Below are 24,257 nucleotides of genomic sequence, written 5' to 3' on the forward strand. Positions count from 1 at the left end.
TCACATTAGGGAAAGTGCCTAAAGTTCTGCAGCCAGGAAGACGGGGTATAGCAAGAAAATGAATCCCCCATACTTCCCCTTCCTGTATTTCTTTGGGTGGACAAATACACAGAGATAAAATCATGTACTCATTTAATTAAACATTTATTCAATGAAAGGATGTATAAAAACTTACAAATCCGAGAACTCAACTATACATGAAATAGGATGACAGGATATTCAGTTTTTAACGTGTACATAGAGTATAGCTATTAACTATTCTCCCCTTCCCTTTCTCCTCAGTCCTTATTTCTGGCTCCTATTTTGTACCACCCTTTTATTGGCCTAAGGGAGGATTAATGGACAATTTTTACAATTTTACATTCAGGCCAATGGAGAAAATTTCAGGCAAAAAAAAAAAAAAAAAAAAAACCAACCAAAAAAAAAAAACCTAGAAAATAAACGCCAAAGTCAAGTTTTTTTCCCAAATAGCAATTAGATTTTTTGCCCTGATTTCTCTTTGCCATTTTTGATGCTTCAATTAATGTTGCCAGTAAACTGTTAGCATTGACTTTTTAAGTTATTAAAGTTACTACATCTTCTGTTCACAACTTCCCCCGTAAGATGCATATTCCCATATCCTTTTCCCTGTGGTGTACACACTGATTTAAAAGAAGCCGGATGGTGCGAAAACCAATTATTACTGGCAACTGCTAGAGAATGGCATGTCATTGTCTATCCAGAAAGACAATTTATAGAATAGTACCTTCAAATCTGATTTTTAAAACAAACAACACATTTGTCAGAAACTAAAATACAGCATTTTGTTGTTGTTCAACTTGGAAATAAGCCAGCAATTAGATAAGGCATGTGCATTAATGCGCCTGTTTATAGCAAGTACCCACAAAGTTTTCTCTTACAAACAAACTCATAGCTTGTTTTATCCAAAAATTAAGATTGCCATCACATTATTACTTTTTTTCTTTTGTGTTTTGTTGAAGTAGATTTCTTAACTAATGATTTTTCTTAATTGGACATAATCTCAAAGGATGCATTCTGAAACAAGACACCTGCAGGATAAATACTAATAACTTTTTTTTGGGTTTAAAGTTTCCCCACACCTTCTGGATTTTTGCATAGTACAGAGCCCAGCACTATCTCTAAGAAGCATGCTGTATTTTCTGACAATATTTTTCTGAGAAGGAAGACTTATTACCCAGGGAAAGTCATAATTTTAGCTCACCAAATTGCATTCTAGTTGTTTTGTTATATACCCTTCATTAGTTCCAAGTATGCTTTGAAATAATCTAAAACTTCTCAAACTCTATTTGAGTTTATAAGTACTACTGACCATTACCTTTCCAATATCCCCTGAATTAAAGTAGATACATTCCAGGTTTATAATGCACAAAGCCTTTATAGAGGTGGGGCTGGGGTGGGGAGGAGGGGAAGAGGAGAAGGGAACAGGGACCTGTTTGTATCATGCCACGGAGAACTACAGTTCTGAATTGGGAGACGGGAAGGACAATAGTCTTTGTAAAAATGACAGTTTTTTAAAAAGATAAGTAACATTCAGTCTAATAATACAGTTTCCTGTTCCTTTTTGATGGAAGCTAACACTGGGTGGTCAGGTTCCGTTACTTCTGAGTCCCCACTGCCCAGGAGAATGGATCGCCCTTCGTCTAGGGCAAAAACGTCTGAGTTCTGGTTTTGGCATGAATGTTTAACAACCTCATTGGGCGTTGAGAATGTTTTGTCACACAAGTTGCATTTGTAGGGTTTGTTGGTTTGTACCAGCATGTTGTCCATCTGACTACCTTCCTCGAACGTGCAGAGTTCCAGAGTCTGTTTGTCCACCATGGTGTATGTGTCGATGCTCTGGTTGAGGCACACGTGGCGGGCAGCCTGGTTGGCCCTGCAAAAGCTCTTGTCACAAGTGCTGCATTTGAAAGGCTTGCCAGTGTGTATGTACATGTGCTCCCTCCAGTGGCTTTTCTGGATAAATTTGCGTCCACATATTGTGCACTCGTACTTCCGCCTCTTCACCTCCCTCTCCTGGTCGGCCTGCTCCAAGTTGTCAATGTCAGCGATGTCTGAGGGGGGTGGGGTTTCCGACTGCTGCTGTCCATCGATGATTGGAGAATCTGAGATGTGCTGCAGCTCACTGTCACTTATCATCCCAGCTTCAGGCACTTCCATGGCATCTTTCCCAAGGTCAGCGGCATTGCTACAGAGAGACAGGGGCACCCGGCTTTCTCCCTGTTGGCTGGATGTGAAAGGGACCCCTGTGTGAATCTGGAGGTGTTCACGCAAGCTACTCCGGAGGGTGAAGCGCCGTCCACACAGGTGGCAAGCATAGTACTTTGGAAAGCTTCCGTTCCTCTTCATGATGCTCGGCTTGACGTGGGCTATCGTGAGGGATGCAGGCTGTTCGTCAGAGGAAGAGGCTTCCAGGTTGGTCTCCTCCCCGGGAGGAGGGGGAGGAACAGGAGTGGAAACGAGTTCTGGAGACAGTGAGGTCTGCAGGGGGTCTGAGGGAGTCATATTTGTCCGATTCACCTGGGCCAGATTCGAAGTCAGCTGGGAGAGCTGAGAGGCCTCTGGCACTGGTTCCTGGCTCATTCTGGAGGGCTGTGGCCTTGGCTCCCGCCCCAGTTTTTCAGGTGCTGAAGCAACCTTGGTGGCTTGTCTCAATTGATGATCTGCAATCTGAATGCCATACAGTGAAGAAGCCAGAGGGAAGACTTGGTCGGGATGAGCAAAGGCTCCTTGGCTGGCGAGGCTGGCCTCCTGGATCAGCGGGTATGCGTGCAGAAACTTGATCCCCTGTTCTAATCGAACAGGGTCGATCAGCTGAGGCGCCATCTTCCCAGTGTACATCAAATGTAAGAGATAGCTGAAAATATCGGGCTGTATATCAGATGGTTTCAAACGGACACACTCACTGAAAGAAACAAGTAAAAAAATCTGTAAATAGATGCCAATCTAGGTCTCAAATGATAACACAAAGCCTTAAGGAAAAAAATACACACTTAAAAATAAATGAAACAAGTATTTCCCATTTCTGACTGTTATTAAGTTTCATGAAGTGGGATGGAATAGTCAAAAGTTCATATTAAGCCAATGTGATATAACCTGTAGACTCTTAACGCAGTTCTTCTCCTAGCTATCTAATGTCAAATTAAATATTACGTATTATATTATATTTTATATAGAACTCCAGGAGTTTCTTATCAAATGTAATCATCAGCATCAGCACTGCTGCTGGGCTTTGCAGGGATTCTTTCTCACTTGATTGCCATTAATTCTCCTTTTACAGAAAAGGGTTGAAGCTTAGAGGAGTTAATACCTTGTTCAATATATCACGCAGTTGGTAAGTGGTAGAATTGAGATTTGAACCTAGATCTGCCTAACTCCAAAGCTACCACACCAAAATCCTTCAGAGCATTGAAACAATCCTGTGTGGTAGGTAAGGTAGGTTTGATTATTGCCATTTGACAGATAAACAGAGGTTCCCCAAAATTAAAGTGATTTAAATGAGACAACTAAGCAGTTGATGGTACTGTTGATTTCCTCACTTTTAGACTCTACTGTTTGCATCATTTCAGAAACATCATCCTGATCAAGCAGTAATAATGAAGAGGTCCCCAAGAACTCTTCCCAAACTGTCAATAATGACTGAAATTCTATTGCATCATTAGAAATTAATCAGATATGTATCTATATATCATGAGATATAGTTATCAACAACTGAATGAATATATCCTACAATGAATTTTCAGCTTCAAAGACAGCTTCCTTGAATGCCTTTAGAATTTATAATCATTTTTTTTCCTATTTTTAATTTTTTTTAAAACAAGGTCTCTCTATGTTGCCTAAGCTGATCTCAACTCCTGGCCTCAAGGGACCCTCCTGCTGGGATTACAGGCATGAGCTACTGCACCCAGTCCATTTTTTATATACCATTTCTTGGGACTGTAATTTTCTTTGGCTCTTTTAGCAATGATGTTTGTTTTATTTTTATTTTTATTTATTTTTTTTGAGACAGAGTCTTGCTCTGTTGCCCAGGCTAGAGTGCCACGGCATCAGCCTAGCTCACAGCAACCTCAGACTCCTGGGCTCAAGTGATCCTCCTGCCTCAGCCTCCCAAGTAGCTGGTACTACAGGCATGCGCCACCATGCCTGGCTAGTTTTTTCTATTTTTAGTTGTTTGGCTGATTTCTTTCTATTTTTAGTAGAGATGGGGTCTTGCTCTTGCTCAGGCTGGTCTGGAACTCCTGAGCTCAAGCTCAATCCTCCCGCCTCGACCTCCCAGAGTGCTAGAATTACAGGCGTGAGCCACCGCGCCTGGCTGATGTTTGCTTTATTAACAAATGTTTTCAATATGCTAAAATTATTAACAGCATACCGTGCTATTCTAAATCTAACATTTTATTCTATTTAAAACAAATTAAAAAGTGACTTTAACAGCAATTTGTGACAACAGATTTCTATAATTACTGTATTGCTATCAATGTGTGCATATTTCAAGAAGACTGTGTACAAATAACTCAATTGTTTTGACTACAAAGTATGGAGTCAAAAAATAAAAATCAAGCATAAAAACTAGCATCTCTTTGACAGTATAAAGGGAAGAGTATATGTGACTATTTTCTTTAAAAACAGACACACAGATCATTCATATTTTTATTTGGAGTCCTTTTATATCCCTTTAAACAGGAATGCAAATACAGGTGATCTTCTCTTTAAGCACAAGATAAGTCCCAACAATACTGAATGCATACTATACCATATTTAGATGCTCTGGGGAAATTCAATACTTAAAGCTTCAGGGTTTAAGTGTGGTGAAGACTTTACCAATGTAAACAATCAGCTCCCAAGTGAATACAAGACTAAGGGGAACTTTTCCAGGATCAGGCCTAGCCTAGAGGCAGGGAAGCCACAGGCCTTCAGAGATGCAAATGACCTGCAGACTATCAGGCACCTTTTGTTCAGCAGGATGGAACATTCCTGCAGGGTGAGGGATGGGATAAAGTTAGGGGGTCCCCTTGCCTGACTCCCCTTCCCCCAAAAAAGGGCAAGGGCAGAAATCCAAAGAGGGGCTTTGCTGGTTGGCATTCAAGGAAGATACCACCCAGCAGAGTCCCTTTCCAGAAAAACTTTGGTGTAAGTGTTGTAATTTTTTCTCATTGGTTGTTAGATAGGCAGCTCGACTGTACACCTCTCAAATTTGCACAGTCTCTGATGGCAAAGGACGGACGGAACCCTGGGCCCACACTGCAGCTCTGCCCACAGGGAGAGGAACTCCAAGGGCACGCTGGGGAGCTGCCAGGGAACGGAAAGCGGCACACCCCTGGGTTTTACAGCCAGGGGTTCCAAGGCCCAGGGAGGGCTCCAGACACAGATTTATTTCGATTTGTTTACTTACAAATTCTTTTCTTAAAGCAGAAGCACATGTGCACACATATACACACACACTTTAAAAATGGTGGAATGTTTAAAGTTCCTTCTGCTGCAATTCAGCCATCTCCACCCTGGACTGTTTTACTCACAGCAACTTGACCTCTCAGTCACTCAGCTCGCTATGGGCCGGACTTTGGTCATTTCCCAGTCCTCTGGGAAGGACAAAGTTGCCTACAATAAAATCACATCTAAGTGGTTTGATTTGCAGATAATCTGTTTGACGTAACTCTTTTATATAGGAGAAAGATGACTATAGTTTTAGTACAGCTATAAGCCCTTCTGTATAAACTTTCATAGTAATTTCCATTTTCAATTTTTCCTTCACTAGAAATTTCAAATAAAAGATAGGCTTAAAGAACTTTAAAAATAAGGACTTTTAGATAATGTTATCATCATCAGAAGGCTGTACTTAGAAAGGCCTGTCCCTCAGTAGTTTTATTATTGAGAGCTCAAAGTCTGCAGTCCTCTGCAATTTAAACTGAAACATAAGATACAGTCATCTAGTGCTATCCAAAGACATAGACATTCTCTGAGCTCAACTTGAAAAAATTCTGATTGTATTCTCAGTTCTCAGTCTCTGAGAAGCCAGGTGGCAGGTGACAGTGCCTCACACACGAGGTGCTGGTTTAAAAGCATGTCCCTGATCCGTGCCCTGTGTTTGCCCTGCCTTGATGAGCTAGAATTCTGCAATCTGCATGTGGAAGCAAGGCCGGCCACCAGGCATGTGTCACCTCTGGTGTAGTAACACATTATTGCTTACACTTGGGACCTTCTACTACTTAAATATTACATTCCCTTGTTAGAAAGGCAATTATTTACTGCCCCATACTTAAGTTTCTTGCATCTAATTAAAACCCAGTACATTGTATTATTTGACTCCTCCAAATTAAAACTGTCTCCTTTTCAAGATAATCCAGTTCACTGTGTTGAAAACATCAAGTACAAAGCCCCCACTAGGCAGCAAGTCTCTAGCACAATGAAGTTAAGGGGGCATCCTTGGGGTTACAAGGGGAGCCCCCTCCTCCATTAGTCTGTTGTGGTCCCTTCTGCTCCCCCAGACATTAGTCAAGTGGCTATTCTATTACGTGCAAATACTTCAGCTATATTTTGGTGTTCACAGAGATTTCTAAAGCCCAGTCCCTGCCCTCAAGAAACTTACGAATGAGGTGGGGAGGTAATTACACAAATAAAAATAACATAGGGAGAATGTGTAGCTCTTATAAAGGGGCATATTTACCCTGCTGTGACCCTGAGAGATCACTTGTGATCATTTTGGTTCACTTGACTGGGGAGGGGTCATGGGAGAGGTGACATATGAGCTGGGACTTAGGGAGTGGGCAGAACACCAGCAAAATGTAGTTCGGGTGAGCCCAAACCATGAAAGCAGGTCATGTCAAGTGCAGATGAGGGGTGGGGTGTCCCAGAGGGGCCCAGCCTGAGATTAGGCTGGAAGGTGGTTAGGCTCAGGCCTGTGGGGCCTTGGACGACAGAATAAGGAGCCTGTGCATTATTTTGACATGTAATGGGCATCCTCTAGGTTTCTGATCAAAGGAATAACCCAATCTAGTAGGTTCCTCATCAAAGACACGCCACAATCAAAGCACTCTTTAGAAATACTAATCTGACAGTAATGTGGGAAATGAATGATTGCATAATGGAAATGAGAAAGGGAAGGAAAGGACAAATGTGATTTGAAGAAAACATGATTTGGGAACTGATAAGATGTGATTTGAAAGAGATTTTTAAGCTTAGGTTACTTGAAGATAAGAAAATAGGCATGTCAGGAAGGACTTTAGGAAGAGACTTAATTCAGTTTTAGACATCTTCAGTGAGATAAAAGGAGATATTCAACTCCAAATGCCCAGCAGGCAGCCCAGGGCCTTGGGACTAGAGTTCTGGAGACAGAAAGATCAAGGCCAGGGCTATAAACTGGAGTTTCCAGTAGAGGCAAGATCTAGGAAAAGGACAAGCAACTGTGGCAGAGTGCACAAGACAAAACTCACAGAAATCCCAGGTTTAGAGGGCAGAAAAACAAGGGGTATTCAGCTATAAAAACGCAGATGACAACCACTTAAGAAGGAAGAAATCAGCAGCAAATGCTGAAGACAGGATGCTAGAGACTGAAACAAGTGCAGTGGTTTTGGGGAGGGGTGACCTTTGAGAAAGGATTTCAGTAGAGTGATGGGGTGGAAACCACAGTGCAGACGGATAGGAAGAGTGTGGGATGAGGCTAGCGCAGGCGAAGACCTCGAGTATCCTTTTAAGGACTTTCATAAAAGAATGAAGGAGAAACAGCACCATAACTCAAGTCAATAGCAATGTCGAGGATGTCCTGATCCCTCATAGCCTCGGGAGGTGGGGAGCATGAAAAGTATAAAACAAAAAGTACAGAATAAAAATTGAGGGGTAAGATCTGGGAGCATGGTGGAGGGACGAAGATCGTCTTCCTGAGAGCCCCTTTTCAATAAGATAGGAGAGATGGGAAGGAAAAAACTGAGCAAAGATATGATAGGGACATTTTAAGACAGAAAAGAGGCAAACTAGAGGAATTCATGCCTCAAGCTTCTCATTAGAGTAGGAGACAAGAATAAATGTTGAAAGTCAGGGGATACTTAGAAGACTGGGGCCGGAGGAGAGAAAACGCTTTGATAAGGAGTTCAGAAAAGATTACTGAAGGAAGGGTCCACTGAGGTCATGTGGCTGGCTTTGTAATTAACCCAATTCTACTGATCCTGATTGTGCAGGTGACACCCAGCAAGGATATTTGGGGGTGGGGGGGCTGTGTGGAGCTAGCAGGTCTGGATTCTCAAGTGCTACTGAAAGCATAAGTAACCAAGAAGGGTAGGGGTCAAGTGCGGTGACAAGGGAACTCGGTACCTAGGAACCTAGGGACAGGTAGAGACCTGTGGTCTTGATGAGGGCAAGGGACACGAAGTCTATAGTCATTAGGTTATTAGCAACCACATTAGTTACCTGGTCTGATGGACAAACAACATCTTAAAGTAATTGGAGAATGAAGCAAGAACTGATTTGTGTGCCTTGAAGTACACATCGCCGATTGCAACCGTGCAGTCACACAGGAAACCAAACTCTCGCTGAGCGTTTAACTGTTGCAGTAGAATAAGTCCATGGTTGGCCAAATCCATTTTTTTAAAAATCTGCAAAGCAAACAATTTTATTTTTAAGAAAGGTGAATCACAAATAAGTATGTGTCCTTTATAGTCACTAACAGTAATGATCATAGCTAACATGTCATCACAGCTAATGTGTCAGGCATTGCTAAAAATGTTACATAAATTAACATTTAGTCTTCATAACAATCCTCTGAAGTAGTTCTGTCATTGCTCTCTCTTTTTTTTTTTAAACAGATGACATCATTTAGGGTAAATTAGGGAGTTCTGTGATTTGCCCAAGCTCACACAGATGGCAAGTGCAAAGACCAGGAAATGAACTCAGGTAGTCTGCCCTCAAGCAGGCATAGTATGTCCTGGAGACAGCAAATATTCCTGGGTCATTTAGTCCTTTAGTTTAAGATCTCAAATGCAGATTTTCTAATGATGCATCAGAATTTGTCAAAACTTCTATAGAAAGAGATAATTAAGGTGCTAGGGGTGGGGTCACAGCAGAGCAGGGTGAAAATCTTGCTCAGTTTAGGGGAATCTGCCAGCTCCCACAGGGTGCACTGGCCAGTGATGTAATAGCTGATGCACCCATTATCCCCTTCAACGCTCAACACTAGCAGAGTGAGGAAGTGGGACTGGTGCTCTGCCTCCTGTTTTGTGGAGGAGGAAATGGGCTTTGGGAGGCGAAAATAACTTGCCCCAGGCCTTCTAGCTGGAAGGTGAGGGAATCAAAATTTAAATCTAAATGATCTGATTTCAAATTCTATGATTTTTATTACTCACACTTGACTCAGCAAAGCACTCCAGCCTGAATCTATTTATAGTAGAGAAGCTGCCTGGTATTGCCTGGTTTTTCAAATCACTAGACTGCTCCTTTCCCACAAACAGCATTTGTAAAAGCCCATTACACATAAATCAACATTATATTTAACATTATACTTAATGCTGAGAAACGGTGAATGCTTTCTCCCTAAGATTGGCAACAAGGCAAAGATGTTTGCTCTCACTATTTAACATAGTACTAGAAGTACTAGCTAGTGAAATAAAGCAAGAAAGGAAATAAAAGGCATACAGTCGAAAAAGGAAAAAATAAAATTTTCCCTATTTGCAGATGACATGATTATAACACAGAAAGTCCCAAAAAAGCTATAAAAACTCCTAGAACTAACAAAGAACTTTGGCAAGTTCATAAACATACAAAAAAAAAAAAAAAATTCAACCATAATTCTATATACCAGCAAGGAACACATGGACACTGACATTACAAGTATAATACCATTTATAATCACTCAAAAAATGAAATACATAGGAGTAAATCTATAAAACATATGCAAGACTCGTATGTTAAAAACTCAATGAAATAAAATAAAAGATCTCAATAAATGGACAGATATACTATGTTTATGAACAGGAAGACTCAACAAGGGAAAGATATCAATTTTCCCCAAATTGATACACATATGTTTGACACGTTTCCTATTAAGATCCCAGGAAGATTTTTTTTTTTGTAGGTACAGACAAAATTATTCTAAAAATGTATATGTAAAGGCAAAAGAACAAGAATAGCCAAAACAATTTAAAAAAAAAAAGAATAATAAGGTGCACGGAATCAGTCTACCCAACTTCAAGATGTATTATATTGCAACAGCATTCAAGACTGGATGGTATTGGCAGAGGGACAGACGTGCAAATCAATGGAACAAAATGGAGAACCCAGAAGTAGACCCACATAGATGTGCACAATTGATTACTGACATAAGCACAAAAGCAATTCAGTGGAGGAAGAATGATCTTTTCAACAAATGGTGCTTGATCAACTGGACTTCTGTAGAAAAAAAAACCTTGACCTATGTCTCATAGCTTATATAAAAATTAACTAACTCAAAATGGATAATGGACATTAAACTATCTAACAGAAAGTAAGGAATATAAACTCACAGCACATAATTGCCCCTTAAAAAAGAAAACTCAGGCACAACTACCCACTTTGTTTTGTTTAATTAAAACACCTGTGGCCTAACTCGTTATCTCTAAGTTTCGTTTTCTCAGCCTTGCAGAGCCCTAAGCAGACAGCAGGGATATGAACTCCCCACTCCAGCTCTCTGTCTCAGTTTCTGCTAGAAAAACATTTTCAAGGACTCAGATAAGCCAGCCTCACAGAGAAAGGAAAAAATAAACAGCACCTGCAACAGCTTCACAGCCGCTTCTGTTATCAGTCTGCTGAAGCAGAGGGGGAAAAAAGCCATTTTTTACCCTTTAAAAATTCCAAGCAAATTTTCCTTGGGGCCCAACACTTCCCCTCCTTCCTCCATGTGCCATGGTCACTCCCTCCTTTTCTGTTTTTTTTTCTCTCTCTCTCTCTTTCTTGGAAACAATTAACTTTTTGCTACTTTATATCCTAATATCTGCGTGCAAAATCTTTCTCCACCAGTGGTGTGAGCACCTAGTGAGCTTTCCATCCTTTCACTAGTCAAAGAGTTTTTACACTTGACATCAAATACAAAACCTATAAAAGAAGAAATGGATAAACTGGACTTCATCAAAATTAAAAACTTTTGCTCTGTGAAAGACCTTGTTAAGAGGATGGAAACACATGGTAAAGACTAGGACAAAACATTTGAAAACCTTTTCAATGAGTCCTTCAACAAAGGACTAGTATCTGGAATATATAAAGAATTCTCAAAACTCAACAGTGAAAAAACAATCAAATTAGAAAATGTACAATAGACTTGAAGAGACATTTTACCAAAGAGGATATACAGATGGTAAATAAACACACGAAAAGATGTTCAACATAATTAGCCAGTAGGGAAAAGCAAATTACAACCACAACATCACTACACACCTAATCAGGATGGCTAAAATAAAAAACAATCACAACACTAAATGCTGGTAAGAATGTGGAGAAACTGAATCACTCATACACTGCTGGTGGGAATGGGAATGTAAAATGATACAGCCATTCTGGAAAACGGCAGATTCTTAAAAAACTAAACATGCAACTACCATATGATCCAGCAATTGCATTCCTGGAAGTTTATCCCAGAGAAATGAAAACTTATGTTCACACAAAACCTGTGTGTCCACAGCAAAATGTCCACAGCAGATTAATTACTAACGGTAAAAAACTAGATACAGCCAGGTATCCTTCAGTGTTTAAATAGTTAAAAAAACACACCGTGGAAAATCCATACCATGGAAAACTACTCAGCCATAAGAAGAAACAACCTACTGATACAACTTAGGTGAATTATGCTCAGTGAAAAAGCCAATCCCAAAAGGTTACAGACTGTATGACTACCTTGATATAATACTTTTGAAAATTATAGAAATGGAGACTAGATTAGTAGTTGTGGGGTGTGGGCACTGGGGTGTGTCCATAGAAGGACAACATGCAGGATCCTCGTGGTGACAGACACGTTCTTTCTGCAGCTGACTGGATCAATGCCAATATCCTGGTTGTGAAACTATAGTCCTGCAAGGTATTTCCATTGGGGGAACTGGGAAAGGGCATACGGGATCTCTCTGTATTATTTCTCACAACTGCATGTGAATCTATAATGATCTCAAACCTACTACACATTAATTAATTGACTAAATTAAAAAAAAGGGATAACTATGCTTAACTTCAGAGTTAGAGAAGCTACTGTGGAGAATGTATTATCAATAAGCTAAAAGACAAAACAAAAACAAAAACAAACCCAAAGCAGTCCCACAGTAATTCTTAATCAGCAGGTGCTGGACCAAGTGTGCCTTCAAATAAATGAATGGACTGGAATAATACTTCAAGAAACTGGTCAGGTCACAAAGTAAGAATCCAGGATGTCAAATTTCATGTTTTCCACCAAGAGCCATACTTAAGTATGAGACACAGGAGAGTCATCCAATTTTGCAAGTAATGTGGCTATAAAGACCTATATTGAGGGCTGGGCATGGTGGCTCATGCCTGTAATCCTAGCACTCTGGGAGGACAAGGCAGGAAGATCACTTGAGGTCAGGACTTTGAGACCAGCCTGACCAAGAGTGAGACCCCAGCTCTACAAAAAACAGAAAAAAATTAGCCAGGCATGGTGGTGCACACCTGCAGTCCTAGCTACTCAGGAGGCTGAGGCAGGAGGATCACTTGAACCCAGCAGTTTGAGGTTGCAGTGAGCTGTGATGACACCACTGCATTCTGGCAGGGGTGACAGAGTGAGACTCAGTCTCAAAATAATAAATAAATAAATAAATGAATAAATAAAAGACCCAGATTGATGTCTTATGTGAAAGTGAAAACTGCTAGTATGGATCAGTGACTCAGTTCCCCCATGCTTTCTGTGTATGTTAGGAAGGGGAGGCACAGATAAGGCTTAGGGTTCATAATGAAAGCCAGAGATGCTGCCAGGTTGCAAAGTAACCAGGATTACAGAGGAACATCACTCTAATCTGACCTCCTCGTAACCTCCTCTAACCAGACATAACTTAGAAGCTTGTCTTCAAGGCTGTTCTCTGTAAAGTGCCAGAATACTTCCTTTTCCATCTTGCTAAGCTGCCTTTCTCTGTCTGCGTCCTCTGAGACCCAACTGCGATGTGCTGCCCTGGCATATCCTCTGACTCGATTGTGCGCACCTATTTGTTTAGGAAGCTTGAGGTCCCACAGCTTTAGGTATCATCCACAGTAGCTTCAAGTGCAATAACACAATACTGTTTATCCCTTGATGAGAAGGACGAGAATGATTGTTATTTATGGAGTGCTACTATTAACCATTCATTTCCATATGCTATCCATTTAATGTCCCACTAACTTATTTGAGATGTTTGAGGTATTGCTACCCACATTTTATTAATCAGGAAACAGGCTTAGAGAGGGTAGGTAGCTTGCCCAAGATTATAAAAACAGTGGATTCAACACGTGGGATTTAAATTGGGGTTCATTTGATTTGTCAGAACATACTACATGGAAGTGTGTATCTGTTTTGAATAAATAAGAAATATTATTTTTACAGCTACTTTTAAGTACATATACTTGTTATAAAAGATTCAAATATGAACACACAAAACGTGAAAATTTTCCAACCATCCCACCCCAACCCATCTCCCCACACTCTGGTCAATACTGGGTATTACCACTTTTTAAAAAAATCTTTGCCAATATCACTTTTTCACTTTCTATGAATTTCACGACAAAGTGAAACACATTTTTACATTTATTGACCCACATATTTCCTCTAGTATCTCTTCCTGAGTTTTGCCCAGTTTTCTACTAGATTTAGTTTGCCTTTTTCTTATCCATCAATACAACCCTTTGAATTGAAGGAGAATATATAAGGAGAATATAAGGAGAATGAGCCCTGCGTCACATATTTTGCTAGTCATTTTCTTGCTTTCTTTTGATTTTGTTTACAGCGATTTTGGCATATATAATTTTGTTTTAATATCATTAAATTTATCAATATTTTATAGGAGGATTTTGGGGTTTTTGGTTTTTATATGAATGGATATATTAATATACTATCTCCTTTGATATAGCAAAACATACGGCTCCTTCTCTCCATAAACAGACTACCATAAGTATTCTATTCAGACCATAAGCATGAAGCCATGATAAAAATGCTGACTGTTTCTTTTATAAGGGGGTCTACTAGTTATTTTAGGATCTCAATTTAGGATCATCTCCTAGACTAGGAACCACACTGAACATAAGTCATCAAATATAGAGGGAAGAACACATGTGCATGACTCTCAGTGAAGTAAAGAAACCAAATGGAAAAGAGGAAAAATAAAGAGAATGATTCGCATGTTCAAAATTCACATGGGGGAAAAATTCACACAGATCAACTTGAAAAAAAATCTTATTTGGAAACCGAAAAAAAAAAAAAAAAACCTTTCTCAGAGAGAAAAACAAAAACAACCCCCCTAGACTTTTCCATATGTGAATTATCCTGATGAAACAGGTGAGAGGGTGGAGGAGGTACCCTGGCGGATTCCAGCACAAGAGGATCTCAGGCAGCCCTACCCAGCCCGGCCCAGCAACAGCACTGCCCCTTCCTAAATCTTTCCTCTCCTCTCATCACAGTCCCTATCATGGTCATTTCCATGAGGCTTAACTTGCCCAACTGCTGTGCGGGCTGAGCTGCCCCTTCTCTGTGGAAGGGTCTGGTGCTCTTCCCACCTCCAGGCGGGCTCCTGCCCCTCACGCCCGGGAATGGCTCGCCAAGGTCAAGAAGACCTCTGCTCCCTGGCTGTAGGGACTCAGCAGCTTACTACTCAACTTCTCTCCGGCATTGTGTGCTCTTCATCCTGCTTTGATAAATTTTCTGGCTTCCGGGCCACTGCTCTCTGGTTTTCAGCTCACCAGGGGCTATTCTATTTTAATCTCCATCAAGGAGTTCTCTCGCTGGTTCTCCTCTGCTCTCCTCTGCGTCTGGTTCACAGCCCACTTCTCATTCTGCAGCCTCTTTTGGTGATCTCCACTTCTATTTGGCTGTCCCACAGGAACCCCAAACTCGATCTAGGTAAAAGTGAACTCAAATCCTCCCTATTGCTGCCATTTCCCCAAAAGGACAATAAAAACCAGGATGCAAACCTGTTCCTTTTATACTCCCGGCTCAGTGGCAGCACCATCACCCACCCTTTGACCAAGCCAGAAATTTCAATTCATTTTCAGGCCTCCATTTCTCTTACTCCTCTCATCAATCAGCCACCCCCATGCCATCAATCCGTCTCCAGTTCTGGCCTCCTCAACCCACCCCCCAAGCAACAGTCAGAATGATCTTTCCAAAGGGCAAATCTGATATTCTCATTCTGCTTACCATCTGCAGCACTGTCTAACCACTGCTGACTCTGCACGACATACTCTGGTGCTAACCTAAAGCTAATGCTTTTCCAACTTCTTGATTTCACAGACTTACTAAAAACAAACAACTCTCTAAATTGGGGAGTCCAACAGAGTGTTGCCCCCTCTTTATTTTGCAAGGAAAGACATAAAAAATTCACAAACCCAGTAGGGATTTTTTTTTAAAACACATAAATGGGTAGAAAGGACACAATGTCAGTATATCCTCCCAGAGGAAGGACTGGTGGCACTATATTCAGTATAGTCATGCGTTGCTTAACGACAGGGATACATTCTGAGAAATGTCTCATTAGGTGATTTGGTGTTGTGTGAACATCATAGAATGCACTTCTGCAAATCTACGTGGTGAGCCTACTACACGTCTAAGCTACAGGGGATGGTCTATTGCTCAGAGGCTACAAACCTGAACAGCACGTTACTGGAGGCAACTGTAACACAACGGGAAGTATCTGTGTATCTAAACAAATTGAAATATAGAAAAGGTGTTGTAAAAATACAATAATCTTAAGGGACCTCTGTTGTATATGCAGTCTTCCACTGCATATGACTGCATATGGAAAAATAATTTTTTTCTAATGCAAAAGAGTTACAACATAAAATTTTACTTTATGACATTAAATTGTGTCTAATTATTCTCTTGATATATGATTGTCAGTTTGGTGACCTTCAGGGAGGGATCATCAAGTGTTCGTCCAGCTTGTTCTGAAATCCAAGCATTATCAAAAATCCAGTTTCATCTGAGTATGCTGACAATGAGACAAAATGATGTTATTTTACTCACTTTGGAACTTCTGGATGAACCAAGATAAGCCGAGGAGCAGCAGTTTCTCTTTCCAGAAGGTCCTGAACACCCAGGGCATCACTTGACTCCGCACAGTCTGCCCAGTCACTGCTCAGAGACTGCACTCTGAAGGCTGAGCCTCTAACAACCTGATCTCCACTCATAGCAGTCAGGAGAGGGCACGCTGGAACAGGGCGCAGAACCTCTGCTTTGGACCTTTGACTGTGCTTCTTGCAGAGGGAGGGACCATTGACACACACTTGTCCCTGACCCTCAGGATCAAGAGGCTTTCTTGGCCTCCGAGCATCTGTGAACGAGCCAGTTCACGTGTGTCGGCCTGATGCTTTCTGGAAGGGATACTGAGTCTTCTTTATCATTTACTGCTTTATGCCATGTGCCTAGCATATTGCCTAGTGTTTCATATTTGTTAAGTAAATTAATAACTAGATTTGGAGAGAAGACTGGCTGGGTGATGGGAGTAGAAGCTCAGATTCTTGTTCTCCTAGATTGATCTAAAAACGTCTCATCAATTTAATGCCTGCTATATTTTGGAAGAATGTTTCAATTTAAAAATGTCACCTTGTGTTTGTTCATGTTAACAATTAAGTTCTGAATAGTGATTTATAGTTTACAATAACCCTGAAGGGTAAAGACCTTGAGAAGAATGAGGCAAGAGACTCAGGCTGCAGACTGAGGTCATGTTAAGGATTTTGGTCCATATTTAAAAGCAACAGGAAGCCACCCAAGGGGATTTTAAGCAGGATGACTCAATCAGATGATCTAATCAGTCCAGATAGGAGATCTGCTAGTGGTCTACAAGAGAGATGATGGGCTAGGCAGTGGTGATGAAGACAGAAAGAAATGGGCAGGATTTTAAAGATATTTAGAAGATAAAAATCAACAGACCTGGTTGGTGGGTCGGATCAAAGTGTCTGAGATGCCCCTTAGACTTCTTACTTATATAACTGGATAGACTGTGGTGCTCTCCACCAGGAGGGAACACAACCAGGGCAAAAACCCCATTTGGTGGGGAAGGGCAAGATATTCGGTTCAGACACGTTGGGTTTGAGACACTTTTGAGACACCCAAGCAGAGATGAAGAGTATATGCTGGTTATGTCAGTCTAGAGCTCCTAAGTCCGGACTGTGATTTACATCTGAGAGCCTCCACAGAAGCCAGGTGTATCTAATTCCAGAAGCCCTGTTCCTAATCTTAAATCACTACAGTGTCCTTCAGAGAGGTTAAAACTGTCAACAAAATAAGAGTCAGGATTGAAACTTTTGTCTTCTGGGCATATAGTTCATGCTGTCTCCTCTCCACTACCTTGCTCTATAGAGCATTCCTGAAAGTTCTTATTGATCCTAGATGATATCAGACATGGAACTGGAGACCTATATAAAATCCTCAACCATTTAAAGGCTGCAAATGGAACTTAAAATAAAAAAAAATTGTTTGTCTTTCCTAAATTAGAATAGTGAGCAGAGAGGAACTGAAAAAAAAAAGTAGTAATGGAGCGAGAAAGCAGTTCTTTTATTACAAGCAGGTTTTTAAGAATGCCTCCTTTATGTATATATGTGTACAAGGTTTTTTCCTTAAGTAAATTCAGAGACTGCAAGACATATTCACGTTGATATAAAAAACACTTTCCGAAACCAAGTATAAATGACCTTTTAGATTATTTAATGCTTTGGTTTTTATCCTCACCACCATTTCCCACATTGATAAGGGGACAGTGACTACCTAGCTGGCAAGTGCTTTCAGTTTCCACCATGGAGCACAAACCGGCTGATCCTTAAGCAGGTTACTCATCTTTTGGAGGTGCAGCTGAATGGGACACATAACCATGTTCTATTTTGACAACCTAAGTTCTCCCTTCACTTTCAGTATAAGAACAGGAGACCAAAACAGCTTTTGGGAATTGATGATACCCTTTTTAAAGATAATAGCTCTTCTAAGACACTAAACAGCACTTAGACTACCCATTTCAAGAGCACTAAAAGGGTCCTCTGAAGTTCTCGATTTTATTTAAGTGAAGCATAAATGAATACTGTAATGCACGGGACATTACAGTAATAGAAGCAGCATTACCCACAAGTAAGATTGATTCTTTCCAGTAGTTTATACCACTTACCAGGATGAAAAACTGCTTTTTCAATTAATATTATTAATAATTAATATGGGAGGGTCCATGAAGTAAACCTGAATCAGGCTGGTCATTTGAATTTTAATATATTTTAAAACTGTATTTCGAAGGTAGGAAATGCATCTTATTTAGTTGTGATGACAGATCAGTACTTAACATTTCTTTAGTCAACCCTCTCCCATAGTAATTAAAAAAAGGAGGGGCATAAACTAACTAATAGCACTTATGTTCACATTGGAAAGCATTGTATTTATAAAAGATTTGTCTTTTCAATTTCATTTTCCCTATGTTAACATTTAAATTAGTTTTTAGTTTCCAAATGTAAGTTAGGGGCCATAAGGAGGCAATTCAGGGACTTTTTAGGTGCCAGGTACAAGTAAGACAGAGATTTATGGCTAATAAACAGTTGATATTAAAGTGATAATTCTAAAGGCATCATACTACAATAAACTTTAAGAAAACCTACATATGATCACGCACAGCAAAATTAAAAACTTTATCTGCTTCTAATAACCCACCAAGTAGCAAGTGTTTTCCTTTTTTATATGCCATATGATGATTTGTAAAATCAATCTGAGGAAAATGTAATCACCTACAGGTCTAGCTCAAGGCACGCCATACTTGTGTTCCAAATGTGTTTAACTCAGTCTCAACTGAATAATATATTTCAATATTTTAGAGCAAAAATTCTCAAGATTTTTGGTGTTAGTACTTCTTTACACTCTTTAAAATGACTGTGGTTACCAGTTATATGTTTGTATGGATTTTAACTATTGATATTTACCATATTAGAATTAAAACTGAGAAATTAAAAAACATTTATTAATTCAATTGAAAACAATAAACCCATTACATGTTAACATAAATAGCACATTTTTATGAAAAACTATTTTCAGAAACAACAAAACAATGAAGTGGCCCCTTTTTATATTTTTGCAATTCTCTTTCATAGAAGACAACTGCGTTCTGCATTTACTCTGCTTCTCAATTTACTCTGTTGTGGTATTTGTTTTGCTGGAGTATTTAATAAAATCCAGCCTCACCTACATAGTTGGAAAAAGGAGAAGTACAAATTTAATAGCCTTTTCAGGCAACTGTGGTTATTTTTCTTTGATATTATGCCAAAACTTGACAAGTGGTAGTTTCTTAAAGGTTAGTTGTGTGATCTAACACTACATCAATGGATAGACCTGCCTACTCAATTACAGCAAAGTTCACTGGTCTATGCACTTCAATGGCTTTTACCCATGCATGATATTAACATCATCCACTGGTCATTTGGAAAATATCAGCTCACTGTGTTAAGTAGATCTTCCTAATGTCAACACATTTTGCCAACAGTGAAAAACGCCAATAATATCTTAGTATTACTATGACAATAGTTTTGATCTTATGTAATTCTGAAAGGATCCTGGGGATTCACAGCGGTCTGTAGAGTACACCACATCTTAACCAACCACTGTTCAGAATCACTTTGGGGACTCAGACAATCTAAATGACTAGCCTGGTGCAGGAGAACATGCACACTTTGAAATCATTTTTTCAGATGATTCTGATGCTCAGCCTTACTTGGTGCAGAATTTAGGAGGCAACTATTAAACAAACAGTATACTAAAACCTCTCGCAAAGAAAAAATAGTTTTTCTAAGTACTTAGGCAGATACATAAAAGTGCTATACAAATTTCCATCTTTGCACACTGAGCTTTCTCGAAGTGACAATCAGAATCATATGATGCATACCTCCTGCATGTGAACTGGGGATTATGTGTTTGAGCATAAATACCGGCCGCTAACTTGACCTCTATACCATAAAAAATGGTCCTAAATGTCTTGAACTTCCAATTCTTGATAAATGTACCGTGGCTACTGATTCCACATCTTCACAACTGCATCCCCAGTGTGAAAATGCCGAATCTTATTTACTATCCATTCAAAATAACATTTTTTAACAGTTTAATTTGCTAATAAAAATTATAACCTATTTGAGCACAAAAAAGGTTTTAAAAATGTTCTCAGTCTAATGCTTAGAATGTTTACAATTTTTTTTATTCAAGAAAATTAAAATTTTCAATTCCCTTTTAGGTTTTCAGGGTCATGTTTGGAGACCCAAAGAGCATAAGAGAATAGGAAAAGTGATAAATGACCTTTTGCCAGGTACATTTGGAAATTTATGGTAAATATCTCCAGCAAATCAGTTCTTCCAATCTTCCTTCCCCATGACATTCTGGCACCACACAACTTGCCCAACTTTTCAAAGTTACTACAGGGAAAGGTGATTCGGTCTAGGGAGGAAGCACCAAGAAACTAGTAGAGCCCCCACCTCTACCGAAGCTGATCCCATGCCAATCCCGTATTGATTGGCCTTAGGTGGGTCCTTCACTCTTTACTTCTCTGTCTGTAATTCTCAAACGGGAAAGCACATATCCCCTTACTCAGGGATGTGCAGTGGGTACTGGAAATCACAGGATTACAAGTTGTATCTCCTTAGGGGTTTGGGGTGGACAAATTTTTATATTACATTACTTTATAAAAGTACAGACTTAAAAATGGCAAGCAGCTGGACTGTCTACAAAGTTTTAGGGGTGCTTTATATACCATGCTCATTAATGGGTTCATCCACTGCTGACCACTGGCACATCACTTCCTGTACTTTTAGATACTATAATGCTTTGGCTAGCAAATAAACTTATATAAACCACAAGTTTACCAAATGAGAAATGCCCAGTTAAAAAGAATGTAGTATTAGCGGTAATTTACTATCTTCTTAAAAATTACCTTTTAACAGTTTGAAGACATCCTGTACACACACCAAGAAGGTCATTCAGAATGCAAAATGAAATTTACTTTGCCAGTTAATTTGGTTTGTGATGAATCAGAGAAACGAAAATTTAAATGGCTTAGTTCTGATTTTGTATTAAAATTCCAGGCCTCCCACACTAAAACGCCAGTGATACGTACGCCCAGCCCCTGTGCTCCGTCAGGGTCAATACAGATGGTCTACAGAGCAGACTCTACACTGGAGGACAAGGGCAACCGGTTTAAGTAAACCCAGCACCCTGGAGTTCTGTGTGAGCCCGTAATTCCGACTTCTGTATGCTTTATTTTACTAAAACAATACCCTATAAAAGTGAATAGAATCGAGACACACACTAAGTAGGCCCACTGTATGATGAAAGAGCAAATGAACAATGCAGACGGGTGGGGAGGGGCAGCTAAGAGCCTGGGTTGGATCCCTAAGGCATAATTAGGAGTTCAAGTAGTTGGAAGTTCTCGCAGTAAATGGCGTAGCAATAACTGTGTTTTCATTCTGCCCGATCACTTTGCCTGCGCTTTACCCTTGCTTTCTTTATTGCTTCTCTAATTCACTACCAGCTAAAAGCGACAAAAACCTTGCTTCCCGTGCAGTTTCTGGCTTAGCGCTCTTTGCAGCCTTGTTTAAAAATTAATGGTTTGGGGGTTTCGCTACGCCGAGAAAACGACTGCGGCCCCGGGAAGCAGCCTCCGCGCCCCCAACCTTCCCCTCCCGGAGCCCGGGCCGCGCGGGTCGAGGCAAAGCAGCGGAAACCGCAGCGCAGCTCCGGGCTGGCCCCGGCCTTATCGCAGGCGCAGATCGCCGCCGGCTCAGCGCGCTCCACACCCGCGGCCAGAGCCGCAGCGAGGAGCGAGCAGGGCGGCGCCCAGCAAGGCCCGCGCATCCCCCGCCCGCCCAACGGCCGCCCCGCCCCACCCCGGCTAAGGGGGCGGGGGCCTGGCCGGAGGCGGGGCCGGGATGCGCGGCGCCCCGGCCCGCGGGGCCCCTCCGGTCTCGCCGGCCCCGCCCCCGTCTCCGAAGGGCTGGGGAAAGGGGAGGGCGACGCACTCTGGCCGCGCCGCACGCTCGCCGCTTCCCTCAGTTCCGCGTGCGCGCGCGCGCTCGCCCCAAGTCCCGCGGAGTTTAACACAATGCCGACGCCTACGCCGTGCGCAACGCCCCGGCCGGCGCAACAGCCCGGCGCCGGGGGCGGGGGGTGGCCCAGACAAGGAAAGGGGATGAGCGCGCGCGAGAGCCGGAGACAGCGCGAGACCCGAGGAGGCCGGAAGCGCGCGTGCGCGCCCCCGCCCGCGAGCGGGGAGGCGGAGCCGCAGCAGTAGCGGCAGCAGCTGTAGGAGCCGCTGCAGCTGGGAGAAGCGCCAGAGAGGCCGGGCCTGCTCCGGTCGGACCGGATCCCTCCCCTCCCCCTCTCCCTCCCTCCCCTCCCCCAAACCCACTTCCGCAGCTCGCGGCCTTGCCGCCGAAGCAGCAGCGGCGGCAGCAGCAGGAGGCGGCGACGAGGCGTCGGAAGGATTACGCACCTGACGAGCCCGCCTCTCGGGGCTCCAGCGCTGGACGCTCACCGGCCGCCGCCGCTCGGGACGCTCTTTGCGGTGGCAGCGGGAAGGGAGGGACCGGCCACGGGGAACGGAACGCGAATCGCCCCCCTCCCCTTCCTCCCTCCCTCCTCCGATCCGCCGCCCGCCCTCTCGGCTTCCGTCCCCTCCCCCTCCCGCAAAACCCCGGATGGAGCCGCCGCCGACTCGCCGCCGCCTGGCTCCGGGGGATGGTTTTGTCAGGCGGCCAGAGCCCGGCGCCAGGCGCAGCCGCCACCGCCCCCGCGGGGCGCCCCTGCCCTCGCTTCCCAGAACCTGCTCCCCGTGTGGCCCGGGCCCTCCGCCTGCCTTAACCCGGAGCCCTGGGACGGGGGTCATTCGTCTTCTTTGTTGCCACCGCCGCTGCCGGAACCGTTTGCGAGCTCCGGTGGCCCCCGCCCCCCCCTCCGCCTTCCCGGAGCCCGGGCCGGGGGTGGCACGTGGGCACCGGCCCCGGGAGGCGGAGGCGGTGCGCGCTTACCTGTCGCCGGTGCTGCTGCGGCGGGGGGTGTGGAGGAGGCGCCGCTGGGCAGCCCTGGCTGTGCTGTCCTCCCCGCCGCCGCCTCTGCTTCTCGCTGCTGCTGCTGCTGCTGCCGCCGCGGTCGGTGTCTCCGGCGCGGCGGCGGCGGCGGCGGGGCTTTTCCTGTCCGGTTACGTTAAGGTCACATGACCGAGAGAGCGGAGCGACTAGTGCAAAGAGGCTGAGAGCGGCTCCCGCCGGGGGGGAGAGGCGGCGAGGGAGCAGTGGCGGCAAGAGCCCCCTCCGCCCCCCCAGCCGCTCCCCTCCCCCCTCCCGCCTCCGCCTCCTGCTGCTCTGCCGCCGCCGCCACCGCCGCCGCCTGCAGCACTACACGGCCGCTCCCACCCAGGCTCAGCTCTCAGCTCCAGCCAAACTTCTGCAGACCATGTGCAGCCGAGACGAGGAAACTTCTCTCCACCTATTGGGGCTGGAGGCTGAGTCACAAGCCCCTTGTTTACATAGAGTGTTTAGGTAGGACAAATCCTTGAGATGCTCGGGGTAAGGTTGGAGAACTACTGCTCGGATCCTTCTGCTAGCTTCTGCTTGACATCTCTAGGCCTGTATCATTGCCCCTTGACTTCCCGTATTAGTTTAAGTTACAATCTTGGGACTTAAAATGAAGTGGACTTTAGAACCTGGGAGATACTGTAAACCACCAAATACCTTTTTATCACCAACGGTAATTGAAAGTCATACTGAGGTAGAGATGCCTGTATGTGCTATTTATGGAGGAAGAGGTGCTTCCTTACAGCCTACTTGAATGGATGTGAGATGTGCTTGTTAGGACTGAATTTCATGGTTATTTCAGTAATTGGGTTATAGTTTTTGAAGCTTTGGTCCCCTCAAAATCAGTCTGTAAAGCATGTTTGTTACTTAACAGTTTACTCTCCTGTTAAGTTTTGGTCTTTGAGGTAGATTCCAGAGTTGGCTATTCTGTTAGATTTAGAGGTCCAGAAAATTTTTTATCAGGGAGACCCTGAAACGTGACAATGGCAGGGGAGTTAGAATTTCCTGATGGTTATTCTTAA

At 42.8% G+C, this 24,257-nt stretch overlaps 1 protein-coding gene across 2 annotated transcripts; it reads right to left on the reverse strand.

Moving 5' to 3' along the window:
• Positions 1-125: 125 nt before the first annotated feature.
• ZBTB2 (zinc finger and BTB domain containing 2) lies at positions 126-23,459 on the reverse strand. 2 transcript variants are annotated; one of them, XM_045544574.1, is made up of 3 exons: positions 23,191-23,459; positions 8,416-8,600; positions 126-2,923 (listed from the first exon to the last, which is right to left on the reverse strand). In XM_045544574.1, exons 2-3 carry the CDS (start codon positions 8,586-8,588, stop codon positions 1,552-1,554), a joined length of 1,545 nt encoding a protein of 514 aa, XP_045400530.1. In that variant the 5' UTR covers positions 8,589-8,600; positions 23,191-23,459; the 3' UTR covers positions 126-1,551. The 2 variants fall into 2 exon arrangements, with proteins under 2 accessions (XP_045400530.1, XP_045400529.1); XM_045544573.1 differs by lacking the exon at positions 23,191-23,459 and adding an exon at positions 22,656-22,765.
• Positions 23,460-24,257: the final 798 nt, after the last annotated feature.

Source organism: Lemur catta, chromosome 2, assembly GCF_020740605.2.
Source record: "Lemur catta isolate mLemCat1 chromosome 2, mLemCat1.pri, whole genome shotgun sequence".
NCBI classification, from domain to species: domain Eukaryota; kingdom Metazoa; phylum Chordata; class Mammalia; order Primates; family Lemuridae; genus Lemur; species Lemur catta.